General features: G+C 35.4%; 1 protein-coding gene across 3 annotated transcripts in view; it reads right to left on the reverse strand.

The window, feature by feature from the left end:
• The window catches only part of KIAA1328 (KIAA1328 ortholog), a 355,769-nt gene that overhangs the window by 75,570 nt on the left and 259,147 nt on the right, over window positions 1–21,052 (reverse strand). For all 3 annotated transcript variants that reach the window (XM_037806404.1, XM_037806405.1, XM_037806406.1), the window contains one exon: window positions 1,623–1,807. In XM_037806404.1, coding sequence (XP_037662332.1) covers window positions 1,623–1,807 — 185 coding nt within the window. The remainder of the gene's footprint in view (window positions 1–1,622; window positions 1,808–21,052) is intronic.

Consider the following 21,052-nt stretch of genomic DNA (forward strand, 5'->3'; position numbering starts at 1 on the left):
AAGTACTGAAATGTCAGCAGACTACACAGCAAGAAGTAATGGGTTCTGAACTTCTGTTAGTCAAAAATGATTTCATTTCAAATTACAAATCTATTTTTTTTTGGACACAAGCCATTTCCAGGCTTCTGGCTTCTATAACTGGGCCTTGGAGAGATTAACCTCCACCACAGCAAGGGCTAGCCTGGTATCTTTCCCAAAGTGCCTTTTCAATTGCTGCTCTCTAATGTTACTGTGGTCTTAACCAATAACATAAGTTATTTGTCCCTTTTCTATTACTCTATATTTTTTTCTCATTTTTCCATTTTATTTTAGTGCTGACACAAAACACAAGTTTGTTGACAAGTTAACAGAAGACTATGTTAAGCATTGCAGGGTAGCCACCATACCAATTTTGACTGGCTCTTCACTCTCCAAAGGGCAATTACTAAGAATAGAGAAAATTAAAGTTAGGGTTTCCTATTCCTGAAGGAATACTAATAAAGAAGATTCTTACTCATATAGTATGTCTCCTTAGTTTCATTTTTATTTTTGGTAGCAAAGACTAAAAAGAAGTTTCTAAATTGCCCTAAAGCAACGTGGTCTATAGAATTTTTGCCTTACGTCAAATCAAACAAAATATACTTTTGCTTTGTCTCCCATCTGAAGTTTGGACTAATTAGACATCTCTCACATATTTGGGGAGAAGATTAAATAATTTCTAGATTAGTCATAATATAAACCAAAAAAACATGACAAGACTAGCAGTAGGTGAAGAAAGACAAGGAGAGGAACATCTGCAAAATCCTCTCACAAAGCATTGACCGTTTCTCAAATAAATAAATGTGGGAGTAGCTAAAGAGGTTAAAAAAAGTTGGTTGTTTAACACCAGAGGTGGAAAGGTGATAACCAGTGGAAAACAAGTAAGTGAGAAAGAAATCAGGCTTGATGGCTGTGAGTGTGAAAGAAAGATGGCTTGGAGGAAGGCAGTTCAGAGACCTCTTTTGGTTTTTCATTTCCTGAATATCTCATCTGTACAATGAAGCTCAGACTTGCTCCTTGCTATTCTAAGTCCTTCCCTTATGGATGCTGGTATAGATTAAGCCAACAGGCACTCTGGGAATAACTGGGAAACTATTAAGTATGACTGCTTCACTCAACATTTCAATCAGTTATCGTAATTATTTCTTTTAAAATATCTCTGACATACAAATAGAAAGTATTACTGGAACATAAAAGATCACTAGGTGATTTATGCCTAAGATTTAGGAGGTTTTGTTTTAGCCACAATGTGGAGTTATCTATGACCTTTCCTCCCCTCTCCCCCATATTTCTTGGTTAATGAGGATTAACTGTAGTTGTTAGGTTTTACTTTCCCAGGAGAGTTTTACGTTCAATTTCTTGTCCTCTTGTCCTCTGCTTGCAGAAAGAGGGATAAATTGTATATATTTTCTCCTATTAGTATATTATGAGAAATGTAGATGCAATGCAGTGATCTAGTAGATGTGCTACCTTTGATTTGCAAGCACATATTTAACTTTTCTCAGGGTTATAGGAAAACATTTGGAGTTCATGGCCTAGGAGCCATCAGCAACAACCTGCCCCTCAACAGCTTCTCATTTTGTTACCACAGATGCTAAACTTACCTCCTTGAGATCTGTACGTATCCTTCTTTTGACATGTCCACAAGGCATCATCTTCTATATCCGACTGAAATCCAACTGTTTTTTTCTCCCTCCTATTATTTCCTCCACTGATAGTGGGTTCTCGGTATTTTCTGATGGATGATGATGATCCAGGCAGCGAGCCATCACATTTTGACTTCAATAAACTGAAAAGGACAAACACAAATAGCTATAGAGAACATAGAAGTGGATACAGATCACCCAAAAGAATTTAAATTCAGCATGAGTTAATTCATGGCAATAGGAATTTTCCTTTCTTCTTACATTTTTTATTGAGGTACAATTTAAGTAATTTACTGAACATCTATTTTGTGTCCTGTCACAGCAATTCTAGAGAAGAAATGGCATTTATCATCAAAAAGCTTATATTTGGAGTTGAAAAAATAAGACTCAGACCCATGAAGCTGGTAATAAAGCTACAGAGGATGACTAAGAAGTTTCGAAAATATCTGTAGAAATAAAAAATATGATAAAAAAAGAGTTGTATTTATAAAATATTTTCGAGGTACTAAAATGAACATTAGAGATTAGAATATCACCAATTTGCCTTAAAATGCATTTGTGTTTCTTGTTTTCAATTGCTAGAATATTTTTTATGTATTCAAGGTATGTAAGGGGTAGTTCAATAGTGTATGTGGAAGAATTGGATTCAGTCTTAATATAATTTCATTATAAAGTCAATAAGGCAAATATGGAGTAAAAGACATTTTAATGAAAATAAACACATGTACATTTGATTCTTTTTCTCTCTCTCACAAACTGTTTCCACCATTATGATGCTGTTTCTTACATTTATTTTTGGGGGGAGAAATGTTCTGATATGTATCCCTTATTATTTCTTCAGCCTCTTTCTTCTAATTTAAGTTCTCCACAGACTCATAAACACTTTGGCTTTGCCTTCCCCATGTTCATAAACAATGTGAAAATAAAAGTCAAGAAAAAGAAGATTGGGAAACAGGGAAAGGCAGCTACTCTAAAACTAAGATTCTAAAAATTAAGAAGTTTAAACTCCTCAGAAGCAGAGATAAATGCCAAACAAGAATAAACTGAATAGCGTATTATTGAATCCATTACTAATCCCACGTGGCCCATGACCAAGATGCAAATCACACAAACTCATTGAGTCACCAGACTTTTGTTTGTGTTGATCAGAATTTTTAGTAATGTTTGCTCACATCACAATTAATTTCAAAAACCAAGAAGTTAAGTGGCTTTATGTTCAGAGTGATATGAAGAAACAAAAACTATTAGCAATATGGTTTTATATGGGCACCATACAAAATTTCAGCAGAACCTAGGGATCACTCTCCCATGTAGACCCACCGGTAGATGTCTGTCTCAGGTTATACAACTTCTAGTAATGAGTCAGGAAAATATGAACAATAACAGTACCTATGAATGTAATATAAATTTAGCTTAGCCCAGAACTCCCAAACCCAGTCAGATCCAATTAATATATCTCTTGCTTGCTCCTACAGAAAAATTCAGGTGACCCAGACCACTGGCTTCCTCCCAAATTCATTCACTCTCACTTCAGTTGAGCTCCCAATACTAGCCAGTACTGATTGTTTCTTGCTCCTCTATACCATTTTATACAGAGACTTTTCTGTACTTTTATTCAAAACCCAATCCTGGTAATCCCCCTTCTCAACAAGGAACTTGGCTTCTAATTTCCCTAAAATATAGACAATTATATAAAAAATTTCCCCCTTCATTTGCATTTGTTTCCATCTTCACCCTTCTATTCCTTTCTTAATTTTTCAGAAGAAAACTGTACCTTTTATTTGTACCTTGATGCCATCTCGTCCCATACCTTCTGGCTCTAAGGCTATCAATGATCTTTTTTTATTACTTAAACTCCTCTTCTGGACTGGATTATTTCTCTAGGATTACAAACAAGATGAGCCCTTCTATTGAAAACCAAAATCAAAACCTAAAACCAAAACTCTTCCCTGAAGTGAAAAAGCATAATAATACCCAGTGTCAATGAAGGTGTGGGGAGATAAGAACACTTCCATATACTATTGGAGCAACTGCTAATTAGAATGACCTTTTTGTGGGTGATCTGTCCACACTTATCTAAAATAAAAATAAGCCCATCCTCCTAACAATTCTACCTCTAAGAATTTATCTTACAGAAGTATATGCACAACAGCATGAGATTATTTTTTTTCAAGGATGGTCATTGCAGGATTGTTTGTAACAGTGAAAAACTTTCAATAGCAGAATGAGTAAAGCAAATATGATACATCCATCACAAGGAATGCTATCCAGTCATTAAAAAGAATAAGGTAGCTCTTTGTACTGATATGGAGAAACCTCATGATATGGTATTAAGTTAAAAAAAAAAAAAAACAATTTGCAACAATACAATGTGCCATGTGAACTCACATTTTTATAAAAACAAATGAAAAACCATACAAAAATATATTAAAAGTTCTAGATGGATAAACACCAAAGTAGAAAGGGGAAATAGAAATAGGATGACTCAGGAGAGAATTTTTGTATTTTAATTTATAAACTTCTGGATGTTTGAGTTTTTCCAATGGGTATGTACTTCTCTTGTAATTAAAAAACAAAACCCCAAAATTTCACCATCTCTTTTACATTATCATCTCCTCTTTCCTTCCCTTCTCTGACAAACTTCTAGAGATAGTAATTTGTTTTAACAGACATTATTATTAAAACTATTTTTAAGGAACTACTTTAAACTATTTTGAAAATTTTTGTGCAATTTTACTGAGATATATTCACACACCATACAATCATCCAAAGTGTACCATCAGTTGTTCACAGTATCATCATACAATTGAGCATTCATCACCACAGTCAATTTTTGCATAAATATATGTAAGTAAAAAAGAACACCCAAAACATCCCATACCCCTCCTCCCCAATTATTCATTTACTTTTTGTCCTCATTTTTCTACTCATCTGTCCATACCCTGGATAAAGGGAGTGTGAGCCATAAGGTTTTCACAATCACATGCTCACATTGTGTAAGCTATATAATTATACAATCACCTTCAAGAATCAAGGATACTGGATTGCAATTCAACAGTTTCAGTTATTTCCTTCTAGCTATTCTAATACATTAAAAATTAAAAAGGGATCTCTTATAACGTATAAGAATAACTTCCAGAAAAACCTCTCAACCCCATTTGAAATCTCTCAGCTACTGAAACTTTATTTTATTTTTTTAAATTAAATTCAATTTTATTGAGATATATCCACAAACCATACAATAATCCATGGTGTGCAATCAGCTGTTCATAGTAACATCATATAGTTATGCATTCATCACCCCAAACTATTTTTAAACATTTTCCTTACACTAGAAAGAATAAGAAGCAGAATAAGAAATAAAAGTAAAAAAGAGCACCCAAATCATCCCCCCCCATCTCACCCTATTTTTCATTTCGTTTGTGTTCCCATTTTTTTACTCATCCATCCATACAATGGACAAAGGGGGCACGATCCACAAGGTTTTCACAATCACACTGTCACCCATTGTAAGCTACTTTGTTATACAATCATCTTCAAGAGTCAAGGCTACTGGGTTGGAGTTTGATAGTGAAACTTTATTTTGTTTCATTTCTCTTCCCCCTTTTGGTCCAGAAGGCTTTCTCAATCCCATGATGCCAGGTTCAGGCTCATCCCTGGGAGTCATGGCCCATGTTGCCAGAGAGATTTATACCCCTGGGGGTCATGTCCCACATAGATGGGAGGGCAGTGAGTTTACCTGCCGAGTGGGCTTAGAGAGAGGCCACATCTGAACAACAAAAGAGGTTCTCTGGGGGTGACTCTTAGGCACAATTATAAGTAGGCTTAGCCTCTCCTTTGCAGTAACAAGCTTCATAAGGGCAAGCCCCAAGACAGAGGGCTCGGCCTATTATACTGGTAGTCTGCAATGTTTGCGAGAATATCACGAACTCCCCAGGTGAGGAAGTGAAACTATTTTTTTTTTTATTGAGATTGTTCACATACCATACAATTATTCAAAGATCCAAAGTGTACAATCAATTGCCCATGGTACCATCATACAGCTGTGCATCCATCACCACAGTTAATTTTTTTTCAATTTTTAGAACATTTTCATTACTCCAGAAAAAAAATAAAGACACACAAAAAAAGGAAACTCAAATCCTCCCATACCCCTAACCACCACCCCCTCCATTATTGATTCATAGTATTGGTATGGTACATTTGTTACTGTTGATGAAAGAATGTTAAAATACTACTAACTGTAGTATATAGCTTGCAATAGGTATATATTTTTTTCCTACATGCCCTTCTATTATTAACTCCTAGTTATAGTGTCATACATTTGTTCTAGTTCATGAGAGAGATTTCTAATACTTGTACAGTTAATCACAGACATTGTCCACCCCAAGATTCACTGCTTTATACATTCCCATCTTTTAACCTCCAACTTTCCTTCTGTGACATATGTGACTCTGAGCTTCCCCTTTCCACCACCTTCACACACCATTCAGCACTATTAGTTATTCTCACAATGTGCTACCATCACCTCTGTCCATTTCCAAATGTTTAAGTTCACCCTAGTTGAACATTCTGCTCATAATAAGCAACTGCTCCCTATTCTTTAGCCTTGTTCTATATCCTGAAAACTTACATTTCTTGTCTATGGGTTTACATATTATAATTAGTTCATATCAGTGAGACCCTGCAATATTTGTCCTTATGTGTCTGTCTTATTTCACTCAATATAGTGCCCTCAAGGTTTCTTCATCAACCCATATTCTTTAAAGACGGTTTTGTTCACACACCACACATTCCATCCTAAGTAAACAATCAATGGTTCCCTGTATAGTCATGTATCTATGTATTCACCACCATTGCCTCTATCTGTTTAAGGACATCTCCATTTCTTCCACAAAGGAGGAGGAAGAGGCAAAGAAGGTAGAGAGACAGGAGAAAAAGAAAAAAAGAGAGAGAGAGAGAGAGAGAAAAAAAACAAACCACAAAGCATGACAGCTAGGAAGCAACAAAAGGAAAGAGGGCATTAAACTAAAGTAGAATAAAGAGTCAGACAACATCACCAATGCCAAGAGTCCCATACCCTTCCCCTATACTCCCCCCCCCCCCGCCATATGTCTTTAGCTTTGGTATATTGCCTATGTTATATTAAAGGAAGCATAATACAATGTTTCTGTTAAGTATAGTCTCTAGTTTGCATTGGTTGTATTTTTCCCCCAATCCCACCCCATTTTTAACACCTTGCAATGTTGACATTCATTTGTTCTAACTCCAAACATATTTGTACCTTTTATCACAATCATTGAGCACCCTAGGTTTCACTGACTTATACAGTTCCAGTCTTTTATCTTTCCTCTTTCCTTCTGGTGTCCCACATGTTCCTAACCTTCCTCTTTCAACCATACTCACAGTCATCTTTGTTCAGTGTATTTACATTGCTGTGCTACCATCACCCAAAATTGTGTTCCAAACCACTCACTGCTGTCACTCCTGTAGTGCTCCCTTTAGTGTTTCCAGCAGAGCAGGTATCTTGTTCACAAACTCTGTCACTGTCTGTCAGAGAATATTTTAAACTCTCCCTCATATTTGAAGGACAGTTTTGCTGGATATAGGATTCTTGGGTGGTGGTTTTTCTCTTTAAGTATCTTAAATATATCTTCCCACTTTCTTCTATTGAGAAATCAACACATAGTCTTATCAAGCTTCCTTTGTATGTGATGGATCACTTTTCTCTTGCTGCTTTCCGGATCCTCTCTTTATCTTTGACATTTGATAATCTAATTATTAAATGTCTTGGTGTAGGCCTACTCAGATTTATTCTGTTTGGGGTATGCTGTGTTTCTTGGATTCGTAATTTTATGTCTTTCATAAGAGATGGGAAATTTTCATTGATTATTTCCTCTATTATTGCTTCTGCCCCTTTTCCCTTCTCTTCTCCTTCTGGGACACCCATGACACATACATTCCTGCATTTCATTTTGTCCTTAAGTTCCCAGATATGTTGCTCATATTTTTCCATTCTTTTCTCTAACTGTTCTTTTGTGTGTAGGCTTTCAGTTGCCTTGTTCTCCAGTTTCTGAGTGTTTTCCTCTGTCTCTTGAGATCTGCTGTTGTATGTCTCCATTGTGTACTTCATCTCGTGTGTTGTGCCTTTCATTTCCATAGATTCTGTCAGTTTTTTTTTTTTAAACTTTCGATTTCTACCTTATGTATGCCCAGTATTTTCATTATACACTTCATTTTGTCATATCTTCCCTAAACTTTATGAATTGATCCAGCACTAGTTGTTTAAATTTCTGTATCTCAGTTGAAGTGTAATTTTGTTCCACTGACTGGGCCATAATTTTGCCCCTCCTAGTGTAGATTGTAGTTTTCTGTTGGCTGGGCATCTGGCCTCCTTGGTTACCCCAATCAGGTTTTCCTAGACCAGAACGGGCTCAGGTCTTGGAAGAAGGCAATAGTTTTATGTCTCCCTGAGGGTGTGTCTTAGAAGACTGGTACACCCTGTGAGGCCTGAAGTCACTGTGCTTTATTGCCTAGAGGTGGCGCCTGTTAGCCTGTCACTCCCGACTGGTGTAAGAGGTGTGGCCTGTGGCTGTTTTCCCCCAGGCTCTGGGGTGTGGTTCTGAATGGAAGGCAGGTAGTAGAGCTAGACACCATCTCTTTCCTCTTAGGGAAGATATACCCCCTGGGGAGAGGTCATTTGCATTTGAATCGTCTCTGACTCTGCTTTCTCCACCCTTGCCCGGGTCTGAGGGCTGGGAATTGAAAATGGCTGAGGCTTTCTCCACTGAGCCAAAAAAGGGACAGAAAGACCCCCTTCAGGGTCAGTCGGTGGCCCCTCTCATTTCACTCATCAGCCAGAGACAGCAATTGGTCCTCTGGGCTCTCCCTCCCTCCAGAGAGGTCCTTTAGCTCTCCAAGGTCAGTCGTCACCAAAATCCTCTGTCTACTTGTTGGAGCCTGCTAATTAAAACCTCATTTGGAGCTCAGCTGAGCTATATTCGCATGCTTGGAGAGTGCTGCTCTCTAGCACAGCAAGGTTTTGCAGTTTGGGAGAGTGCTGCTCTCTAGCGCTGTGAGGCTTTGCAGTTCGAGCTGCGCAGGGAGGGGGCTCCCAGCTCAGATCCACAGTTTTTACTTACAGATTTTATGCTGTGATCTCGGGCATTCCTCCCAATTCAGGTTGGTGTATGATGAGTGGATAGTCATCTTTGTCCCCCTGCAGTTATTCTGGATTATTTACTAGTTGTTCCTGGTTGTTTATTAGTTGTTCCAGGGGGACTGACTAGCTTCCACTCCTCTCTATGCTGCCATCTTCTTCTGTACTCCGAAACTATTTTTCAAACAACTTTTTTCTCTCTTCAACAGTCTTGCTTCTTATTAGATCACTCTACAACAATTGACTCCTTTCTTAAAACATTCTCTCCCTTGGCCTTCATAATATATTATTGTGATTGGTTTTCTAATTTTAGGAGGTTTCTACTCAGATTCTTTTACTGGGAACTCTTTTACCTTTTTTTGCCTAAACACAGACATTTCTGAACATTCTTTTCTTGTCCTTCTTCTCTTCTTCCTCAGCACTTTCTTAGTGATTCTTGCCATACTTCTGTATGATTTCTATTTAGATTCCTCTAGCCCACAGTAATCTCCAAAATTGCTGACCTGATCAAGTATCTCCTGTAAAGCTGTGAAGGGATGTCTTGTTATGACTCCCACATCAACTCATGCTAAAGCAGTGTGTTATCTTTATCTTGCAACTAGGTCCTCCTTCCGTTTCCATTTTCATGTAATATCGCTATCTTTCCAGTCACTCATGTGAAAAACTTCAGTTGTCTCTATTTCCTTTGCTTTCATTTGTTGTATTAATTGCCAAATCAATCATCTGTTTTAATCAGATATTTATTGAGGATATACTCTATAGGCCTGCTACTCTGCTAAGCATCTGGTGTGGGTGAAAATAGAAAACAAACACTTAGTGGGTTCTTGATACATGCTGTTTCCTATTCTCAAGGTGATTTTAGTAATGAAGACAAACATGGAAATATATTTTTAACACCATATTATAAAGGCTATAAATTCAGGAATACATTGGGTGCTATGGGAGCATACAAGCAGGGCATCTAACTCTGTATGACTAAAGGGAGATCCCTGATGCATTTGAAGTAAATGTTGGAGGATTAGCAGGGAATAATAAAAGGTGGAAGTGTGTTATAGGCAGAGGTAAAAGTATTAGCAAATTTTCCAACAAGTAAAACTTCATCATCATATAATATGAGTAAGTTTAAACAGCTTTTTATTGTTATAGTATCAAGTTTGTAGTATGGGGTGAGGAGAAGTGGAAGGTGAAGCAGGAGAGATAGGGAGGGATCAAATCATGGAACATTTTGTTTTCCATGTCAAGGGGTTGAACTCGATCTTATAAGCAAGGCAGAGTTACTGAAGGTCTCTAAGAAGAAAAATGACATGGTCCAACATGAATTTGTAAAAAGTTATTCTGGCACAATTTACAGAATGTACTGCTAAGTTGAAAGGTTGTTGAAATAGCTATGGAGAGACATGGTGAGCGTCTGAAATAGGGAAGTAGAGGTAGGAATGGAAAGGAGGAGATAGCTTTTATTTTATTTTTTTTTAACTTTATTGAAAAATTAAAACAAACAAAAAAACACAACATTTCAAAAAAACACAAAGCAAAGGATTAAGAAAAACAAATAATCTAAAATAACTACTGGAGATAGCTTTTACATATTTAGGATTAAAAATTGGTAGAGCTTGATTAGTGTTTGAATGTGAAAAATGATGGAAAAAAAAGGACTTAAGGATGATTAGCAGAATTTTGGGTGGGTAAGCAACACAGAGGAGAAGGTTAGGGAGGGGTGGAAGAAACCAAATGTAATTTGAAGTGCCTATAGAACATCTGGGAAGGTATTTCAAGAAAGCACCTGGAAGAAGAGCTCTGAAGCTTTTTGTTGGTTGGCTAATGGACCATAGGGATGGTGGAATTTAAAGAGACAGAGTTAGGAAGTATTTGCCTCAGTTTCAATTTTCTTGGTAAAAGAGGAGGTAAATTAATTCTTGTAAGTGAGAGAAGTGGGTATTGAGGAGAGAGGTGAAGATTTGGACTATGTAGTGATGGAATTCATGACAGAAATGACCAAGAACATGGAAAAGGCAGTCCTGAAATACTGAAGGCCTAACAGAATTAGAAATCATAAATTTGCAGCAGAGCTGTGGTGTACATATATAAAAGCAGAGAAAGCAGCTGGAGAGCTTGATCCAGGGTTAGGACTTTATAGAGGACTGAAGATCAAAGGAACTGAGGGTCCCGATAAAGGGAGTGGTATAGGTCGATCACTGGGTCCAGGATGTACGTGGGGAAAAAGTGAAGCAAAGATGAGATGTTGGGATGAGGACAAAGAAAAATGCTGGCACTACTTGAGGTGATTCACATTAAAATAATCTGGGAAGTTTTTTTTTAAAAGAGTGATGGACTGAATCCCACTCACTTGCAGAAACTGAATTAATGGGTCTGGTTGGGCTATGGGTATTGTTTTCCTCTCCTTCTTTTCTTCCCTCCCTCCCTCCATTTCTCCTTCCCTCCCTTCCTAGAAGCTCCACAGGTGATTCTAATGTGCACACAGGGTTGAAAATCATTGAGTTATGACAAAAAGTGGGAGTAAACTAAAGGTTGAGTATGAAAAGAGTTCAGTTCATATGAAACAGGGATTCTGTAAGGCAGCTCTAAAAAATCCTGGAAGAAAGAGAGGGGTATTAGCAGTGTGAGGAAAACTAGAAAAAAAGATAGACTTTTAAGGAACTGTAAGTACAAGAGAGCAAAACCAATATGAAATACTCAAATTTTGGCATGAATCATAAAAATGAAGAAGTCTTTGATTTAGAAGAATATGAAGTCTAGGGTGGGGGAAAGAGATAACTATGAAACCCTTCATTCCCATTTCCAATGGCCTAATTCAGGTGCTGGCCATTTCACATCCGGACAATTGCTATATCATCCGATTTAGGACCTAGCTCTGGAATTAGCCATTTCTTCAAGGAGACCTGGTACCTTTTATTTAAAATAAGCTACTGTATTACCACTGCTCTCAAGTTCACACAGTGGACGGGACAAGAGAATATATGTATGCGTGTGTGTGTGTGTGTGTGTGTGTGTGTGTGTGAAGACCATGAGTTTACACTAACATCTCCAATTCCAATTCCAAACCACACAGTTAATTTTCGTTTTCTCCCCCTCCAAATATGTAACTCCCTTTTCTAACAGTGAAAAAACTGGTTGCCACTTTCCTTAATATAATTATTCACTTGATTAGTACCTTCTTTGAAAACAACATGCCATGATCACGGCCATTATCCCTCACTTCTCCTCACTCTAGACGCCCCTCCCCATCACTACACAAGGATGCTTCTGCCCTCATACCTCTGGATGGACACTCTCCTTACCCTGAGCCAGTTCTGATACTCTGACTCAGGTTCTGAGATCCTGTGCAGGGCTGACCTCCACATGACACCCCCCTCATTCTGCTCAAGCTCCAAAATCCTCCACCAGCACAGTCCCCAGGAGGGAAGTCTTCCTTAAGCAGTTCAAGCTCTGATATTCTGTGTCAACCTGCCTTCTTCTGTGGATGCCATTTTCACCCCACTTAGGATCCAATATCCCATGATAAAATTAATTTTTGGGTATGAAATGAGGTAGAGATCAAGGTTCATTTATTTCCATATCTGTATAAAGCATATGCAGCATTATTTGTTTCAAAGACTTTCCTTTCTCCACTGAATTGCTTGGCATTGCTGTCAAAAAGCGGTTGAACATATATGTGTGAGTCTATTTCTGGACTGTATTCTATCCCATTGATCCGTTTATCTGTCTAAAGCTAATACCAACCTGTCTTGATTACATAACTTCAATTTGCATACTGAAATTAGGTATATAATTAGGTAGTATAATTCCCTCAACTTTATTCTTCTTCAAGATTGTCTCTGCTATTCTAGGTCCATTACATTTTCATATACATTTCCAAGTAAGTTTGTCAATGTGGAAAAACTGATCTTAATATTGAGTATTTCAATTCAAGAATATTGCATATCTTTCTCTCTATTTATTTAAGAGTCTTTAAATTTGTCTCGGCAGTATTTTGTACCTAACAGTGTAGATTATTTATACTTCTTGTGTTACATTTATTCCTAGATATTTGATACTACAGTAAATTCTTTATTAAACTCTAATTGCTGTAGCTATTACTTGGAAATATAGATTTTTGTACATTGAACTTATCTTCTATCATTGTGTTAAGTACACTTAATAATTCTAGTACTTGTTTTGGTAGGTTTCTTGGATTGTTCTATGTAGACAAGCATTATATCTGAGAATAAAGCCAGTTGCGCTTATTTCTTTCCAGTATTTTTCATGCCTGATCACATTACCTAGGAACTCCAGTATAGTGCTGAACAGAAATGGTAAAAGTGGACATTTTTTCCTTGTTCCTAAAAGTGTTCATGATTAAAGAGATGACAGTGGTAAATTATGTTGATGCTCTCAATCAGATTCTTGGTTGCAAGAGGGCTTTTTTTCCCTATCATGAATGGACATTAAATGAGCTATGTCAAATGCTTTTCCTGCATCTGTTTGAAATGACATTTTTCTTTTTCATTCTGTAATACAGCAAATTGCATTGATTGATTTTCATATGTTAAGCCAACTTTGCATTCCTGGGATAAACTCTACTTAATCAAGCTATATTATCCTTTTCATATATTCCTGGATTTGGTTTGCTAATATTTTTGTTAAGGAGGTTTTTTCCTTTTTGCATTAATGTTCATTAAGATTGGTCTCTTGTTTTCTTTCTTCCTAATACCTTTGTCTGGGTTTGGTCTCATAAAAGAAGTTGGAGAAAGTTCCTTCTTCTGGTCCAGTGGTTCTCAACTGCGGTGGGGGGAAGAGGATTTTGCCACTTAGGGGACATTTGGCAATTTCTGGAGTTTTCAATTTTATGATTGGGGTAGGCTTGGGGGTGCTACTGTCATCTAGTGGGTAGAGAACAGAGATACTGCCAAGTATCCTCTAATATACAGGACAGCCCCATACAACAAAGAATTATTCAGTCCAAAATGTCAACAGTGCCAAGAAAGAGAAACCCTGCTCAAGTTTCTGAAAGAATTTGTGTAATATCAGCATTATTTCTTCCTTAGGTGAGGGGTAGAATTCACAAGTAGAACCTTGATGGTATGGCGTTTTATTTATGGAAAGGTTCTTAACTAGCAATTCAATTTCATTGCAGATAAAGGTCTACACAGATTTCATATACACCTTAAAAATCATTCTTGGTGTATTGTTGATTTCAAGGAATATGTCTATATCATTTAAGTTGTCAAATGTGCTTATAAAAAGTTGTTCATTACATCTCTTAAGTATTTTTTTAATATCTTTTGAATCTATAAAGGGACACCTAGACAAAGGCTTACTGTGGACATTTTCTAATAAAGCCTAAAATCAAGCCAGGATAAAACCCACAGGAAGGAAAGAGTTTGGAGATTTCGTTCCACCAAGTTAGAGGAACATGGGAAACACATTGGGCTTTCCAGTGATCCACCCACACAAAACATAAAACCAAACCTATCCAAGTTTAAGTTTATCAGTCAGTAATTAAACTGCTGAAGAGAGCAAAAATCAATACTTCAGAAACAACAACAAAATCCACATCTCTAAATATATCATCCATAATATCCAGGATACAAGAAAAAATTACCCAGACATGAAGAGAAAGAGGAAAATGTGAACCATAGTCAAGAAGAAAGCAGATAATTAAAAGATGGCCCAGATATTGGATTGAGCAAAGACTTTAAATCAGCTATCATAAATATGTTGAGGGCCATGAAAGAAAACATTGTCTTATTGAGTGAACAGACAGGAAATTTCAACAGAGAAATTCAAACTCTAAAAATGAATGAGATCAAAATTCTAGGACTGAAAATTACAGACTGGAATAAAAAGTGGAGACTGCATATGAAAGAACACAGGGTCAGTGAATTTTTTAGACAAAATCAATAGAAATTATTCAATTTGAAGAAGAGAGGAAAAAAAGGATTGAAGAAAAATTATCAGTCTAAGGGAACTTAGAAACAATATGCAGCTGTTGAAAAACATATAATGTGTCCAAGAAGGAAAAGAGACTGAGAATGGGGCAGAATAAATAGTTGAAGAAATACGTTTTAAAGACATAATGGCAGAATATATCCCAAATATGTTGAAAAAACTTTGATCTACAGATCATGGTCAAATTGTCGAAAATCAAAGATAAAGAGAAAATCTTGAGAGCAACCAGATAAAAATGTCAGAGGAACATATTAATGATAGCTAACTGTTCACCAGAACAATGAAGGCCAGAAGAAAGAACAATATTCTTAAGGCGCTGAAAGAACAACAACAAATGGAAAAACTATCATCCTAAAATTCTATATTCTGTGAAAATATTCTTCAAAAGTGAAGGAGAAATAAGATCTTCTGATAAGCAGAAACAGGGAAAAAATTTGTTGCTAGCAGAACTGCACTATAAGAAACAATAAGGATATGTTTCAGGTTGAAGGAAAATGATAACCAGATGGAAACCTGTATCTACAGAAACAAATGACGATCATCCGACATAGTACCTATGTGGGTAAACAGACTCTATCTTCTTATTCTCTTAATTTCTTTAAAAGATATATGACTGTTTAAAGCAAAAACTGTAATACTATATTAAGGGGATTATAATGCACAGATATATAATGTATATGACAACAAGAGCACAAAGTATGGGGAGGTAAATAAATCTATACAATAGAAAAGCTCTTACATTCTACATAAAATGCTACAATATTAACATTGCATACTGTGGCAAGTTAAGAAGCATATGGTAATCCCTATAGGAGTCACTAAAGAAAAACGCAGGGAGAGAACTAAGATAATAGTGGAATTAAAACAGAAAGTTGAAAATGATTTTTTGGTTAACCACCCCTGTAATCTCCCCAAAAACAGAGTAGAAAAGGAGAAGCAGAGGAACAAAGAACAGATGCAATTAAGTGGGGGGAAAAAAGTAAAAATGTAGACCTAAATCCCACGATATCAATAATTAGACTAAATTTAAATGAATTAAACACTCAAATAAAATGGAAGAGATTGTAAGACTAGATAAAAATGCAGAACCCAACTATATGTTGTTTATTGGTACACTTTAAATATAAAGAAATAAATAGGCTGACAGCAAAAGGATGGAAATAAATGCCATGCAAACAGTCCAAATGGAAGGCTAGAGTAGTTATACAATATCAATTAAAGGAGACATCAAGTAAAAGAGTATTATGAGAGATAAAGAAAAATATTTCACTGTGATAAAAGGGGCAAATCATCAGACAGACATAACAATCTTAAATACATATGTACCTAATGATAGAGTTTCAAAATACATGAAGCAAAACCTGACAGGGCTAAAGGGAAAAACAGAAAGTCACAATTGTTTCTAGAGATTCTAACATACCTTTGTTAGCAACAGATAGAACAAGAAGACAAAGATTCAGTAGGCTACAGAAGAATTAAACAACACTATTAATCAGATCTAATTGACATGTACAGAACACCATACCTAATAATAGCAGAATAAACAGTTTTAAACTGCATGTGGAATTTTAACCAAGATAGGCCATAAATTGGGCCATAGAATAAATTTCAATACATTTCAAAAGAATTCTGAAATCTTAAGAGTATGTAACATGACCACAATGGAGTTAAATTAAAAATAGGAAACAAGATATGCAGAAAAACCTCAAGTACTTGGAAATTGTATACATACTTCTAAATAACTCAAGGGTCAAAGAAAAAAAACTACAAGAAAAATTAGTAAATATTTTGAAATCAATAATGAAAATACAACATATCAAAATTTGAGATGCAGAAGCAGTGCTTAGAGGGAAAATAAAATTAGAATCAATGACATAATATTCCATCTTATAAAGCTAGAAAAATCAGAGAAAACTAAATATAAACAAGCCAAAGGAAAGAAATTAATAAAGAGGAGAAATCAATGAAATAGACAAACAATAGAGAAAATTAAGAAACATAAAAGTTGGCCCTTTGAAAAGATTAATGAAATTGATAAACTCTACCAGGGCAAACCTTGAAATAGAGAAAACTCAGGTTACCAATATCAGGAATCAGAGAGGGGATATCATCACATCACAGACAATAAAAGGATATTAAGGATATATTATGAATAACCTTATGCTAATATATTCAATAATGTAGATGAAATTAAATAGATACCTTTCTTGCAAAAATATAACTTGTCAAATCTGACTCAGAAAATTTTAATGAACTTATAGAAGAAATTGAATTCATAATCAAAAATATTTCCACAAAGAAAACTTCAACATTTAAGGAAGAAACATTACCAATCTTACACAACACTTTCAATGATTAGAAGAGGAGGGAACACACTTCAATTCATGTTATGCTATCATGTGATACCAAAACCTGAATAAGTTATTAAAAGTACTTTATAAACTAATAGCCCTCATGAACATAGACACTAGAATCCTCAAAAAATATTAGCAAATCAAATTTAGCAATATATAAAAAGGTGCTACAAATCATGGCCAATGAGTACTTCTTCAAAATGCAAAGTTGCCTTAACTTTTTGAAGACATTATTTTTAGTTAAGGTGTAACCCACTGAATCATGAATCTGTATTTCTGGAGGTCTTATAAAGAGAAGTCAGAGAAAGTCACAGAAAGGAGTCAGAAGCCAGAATTCAGCAGAAACCAGAAAAGCAGGCACAAGGAGATAGAGATTGCCTTGTGATAGGAGGCACATATGAATGCTAAGGAACCCCAAGGATTATGAGGAACTATCCATCATCAGAAAACACTACCAACTCCAGAAGAAATTATGGCCTAGGAAGACCTTGATTTGGGACTCCTCTCCTCTGAAACCATCAGCCAATAAGTTTATGCCAACCATGTCCTGCCACAGAAACTTGGCAGCTAAGATAGGATTTTTTTTTGCCCAAGTAAAAATGGCTAAAAGATTTGAAAAGACACTTCATAAAAGAAGATCTGTGAATGCCAATAACCAATATTATATGATGCTCATCATCATTAATCACCAGAGCACTACATATTAAAACCACAATGAGATACCATTTCAAATGCACTAGAAGGGTTAAAATGAGAACATCTGACAATGCCAAACCTTGACAATAATATGGAGCAACTGGAACTCTCAGACTTTGCTGATGAGAGTATAAATTTCTAAAATTTTGGAAAATAGTTCTGCAGTTTCATGGATAGTTAAAAATGTACTTACAATATGATGTATTAATTCTACTCCTAGGTGTTTACTCAAGAGAAAGAATACATGTCTACTAAAAGACTTGTACACAAATGTTTATAAAAGTTCAGTCCTTTTTTGTGAGAATTGGGAAACATTCCAAATATCCATCAACAGATGACTGGATAAGGAAATTGTGTTCTATTTATACAATGAACCACTTAGAAATAAAAAAGTAATGAACTACTGATACATCCAGCAATGTGGATGTATCTCTAAAACATTACTGTGAGTGAAAGATGCTGGACAAACACATACTGCATAATAACATTTATATGAAGATTTACTGTAGGCAAAACCAATCTGAAGTGATGGAAATCAGATCATTGTTTGCTTGAGGCAGGGGCTTGGAAGAACTTACTGCCAAGGGGCACAAAGGACTTTCTGGGGTGATGGATACTAGAATATACACAGGTATATTCACTTGTTACATCAAACTTGATATGTGAATTTTATTTAACGTAAATTATATTTCAATAAAGTTGAAGAAAAAATCAAAATAAAAAAAAATCACCAAAGAGACTTTTAGATATACTGAGTTGTATCAAAATTAATAAAGTTATTTCTGAAATTGAAGAAATATCTACTGACCATGTACTTTGTGCTGGACACAATAAAGTAAAAATCTAATCACCAGACATTCAGTCTTATTATCACACACAGTTGAGAACAAATGTGTACAAAATTAAATGAGGGGTTATGACCAATATAATACATCATTCATTGATACAGATGGAATTATTAGGCACAGTTTTCTATTATTCTTATTTAGCATCTGTTAGAGCTGTTGAAGTAAAGGTAAAATTATCACAATTGAGAGAGTAGAAGAAAAGAAGATAAACCCATTCAGGACTGCCATAGTGTGTAAGGCATTCTTAGAATTACTAAGATTTTACTGAAGTATATATCCATATTTTAATATTACAAATTACTAAATGGGGACCTTTGAGTAGTCCTGATTTAGGATGGGGAAGGAAAAACATTTTCAGTTCTTCAAATTCACTAAAATTCTAAAGATCAAAGCCCCTTGGACTTTTCTATTTTATCTAAAGCTCATATCGCGATAGTCTGAGCTTGAATGGCAAATTTTAAACGTCCTTCAGGACCAACACAATACCACTTTTATTTGCATATCTTAAAAAGTAGAAAAACATTAACCTTTTGTTTTATTGAATTAAAATGCCATGGAAATGCTGATGCAGTCTTGGGAGACTGAAATACTTTTACGAAGTAGAATAGCTGTCATTATTAAACACAAAGAACAATTACTTGATAGGATGCCTTCTGACAAAAAGCAGATTGGTATTCTTATCATAGAAAAGGCATTATAAAAAAAAATCTAGCCCAGACCTCTGAGAGTTGAATAATTTAAAGCTGCATTTGGTGCAATTTGAATTTTTCTTTAGGGAGGCAAAGTTAAATACCTTTAATTTGTTCTAATTATTTCAAATTTGCAAGTTAATTATGGCTGATCATTAAATAACAAAAAGGACTATCATCTCCATAGAGTTTTACCTCCTACCCTCTGCATTACTTAAGCTAGATTTTAGTATGCATGAATTAACTTTCTAAATAATCACACGGTTTGACTAAATGGTTCAGTAAAATGAGCTCTGATCCTCAGAATAAGCATTAATGGACATTAGAAATGCTACTGGGACTCATGTTACTTACAATACAAGAATTTTTAATGGGGCTTTATTTACTAATCTTTATGTACTGTTCAAGTTAGAGCTCCATATAGATCTATTATTGTGTTTTACTAGAGGAAAACTCCAATCTTTGAGACAATGAAAACAAATGTCCATTTAACACCAACTAAATTAATTTTTAAATAAATGTAGGGATGTGATGATGGAATTTAACTTGTATTAGTTGTTCATCTCAATGAATTAATCTAGCAATAATGGTCTGTTAGGTCTGTACATAGAATATTATGGACTAATATGCCAAGTGATTGAAGTACAAAGGAAAGTCTAATGCTAGCAATAGGCTAGCTTTTAAAACCCACCAGTTACTTTGAAAGAAATAATTTATTGTTTCTTAAATTATGCTAGTTTATAATTATGCTGTGTATACTTGTCTGCTAGCACAGATGAAGCTAGTGAGGAGCCAGATGTCACAAAGGATACTGCTCAGAACTTTACTTAAAAATAATTTTCCTGTTAATTATGTTCACAATGTTGTGCTACCATATATATTTGAAAGTGGTTAAAAGGGGAAATTTTAGGTTGTATGTCTGTTACTGGAATAAAAATTAAAAATAAAAACAGCATAGGACTGTACAACACAAACAGTGAAACCTATTAGAAATGATGGAATATAGTTAATAGTACAATTATAAAAATACTCTTTCATGAATTGTAACAAATGTATCACACCAATGCAAAGTGTTAATAACAGGTTATTATATGGAAACTATATTTTCTGCATGATTTTTCTCTAAACCTACAGCTTCTCTGATAAAAAATTGTTTTCCTGAGCATCCCAACTAAATCTCCAAGTTCTCCAGAAACGGGCCAGTCACAAACTAAATACTCTGAGACCAAAGAGTTTAAATAATAAAATTTCATAAATGAAATATTCCATTCAGTGTCAGATCTTTCTATTTACCCCTCTAAAATCATCAATAAAAATTTTATTTCCATATATCCAATAAATATTATCTGAGAGCCTACTACGTATCAATTCTGTGTTTGGTAATGGGGGTACATAAGGAATAAATGACTACCTTTGAATATTTATAGGTAAATAAGAAGAGATAGTCATCCAAACAATTAACACATAATGTAGCAGGTGTTATGATGGTTTACCCAAAGTGCTATGGGAGCAGGTAACAGAAAGCTTGCAAGGAGGTTGGGATGGGTGGGTCATGAAGGAGATTTGGTAAGGAAAGTCAGTAAAAAGGATAGTTTATTATTATTTACTACGCAAAGGGCACTGGCATGGTCCCTCACTCCAAAAGATGTGCCATCCTGATGGAGAATTTACTTATGGAAGGACGTTAAAAACCTTA

The sequence above is a fragment of the Choloepus didactylus genome, chromosome 16 (genome assembly GCF_015220235.1).
Source record: "Choloepus didactylus isolate mChoDid1 chromosome 16, mChoDid1.pri, whole genome shotgun sequence".
Lineage (NCBI taxonomy): Eukaryota > Metazoa > Chordata > Mammalia > Pilosa > Megalonychidae > Choloepus > Choloepus didactylus.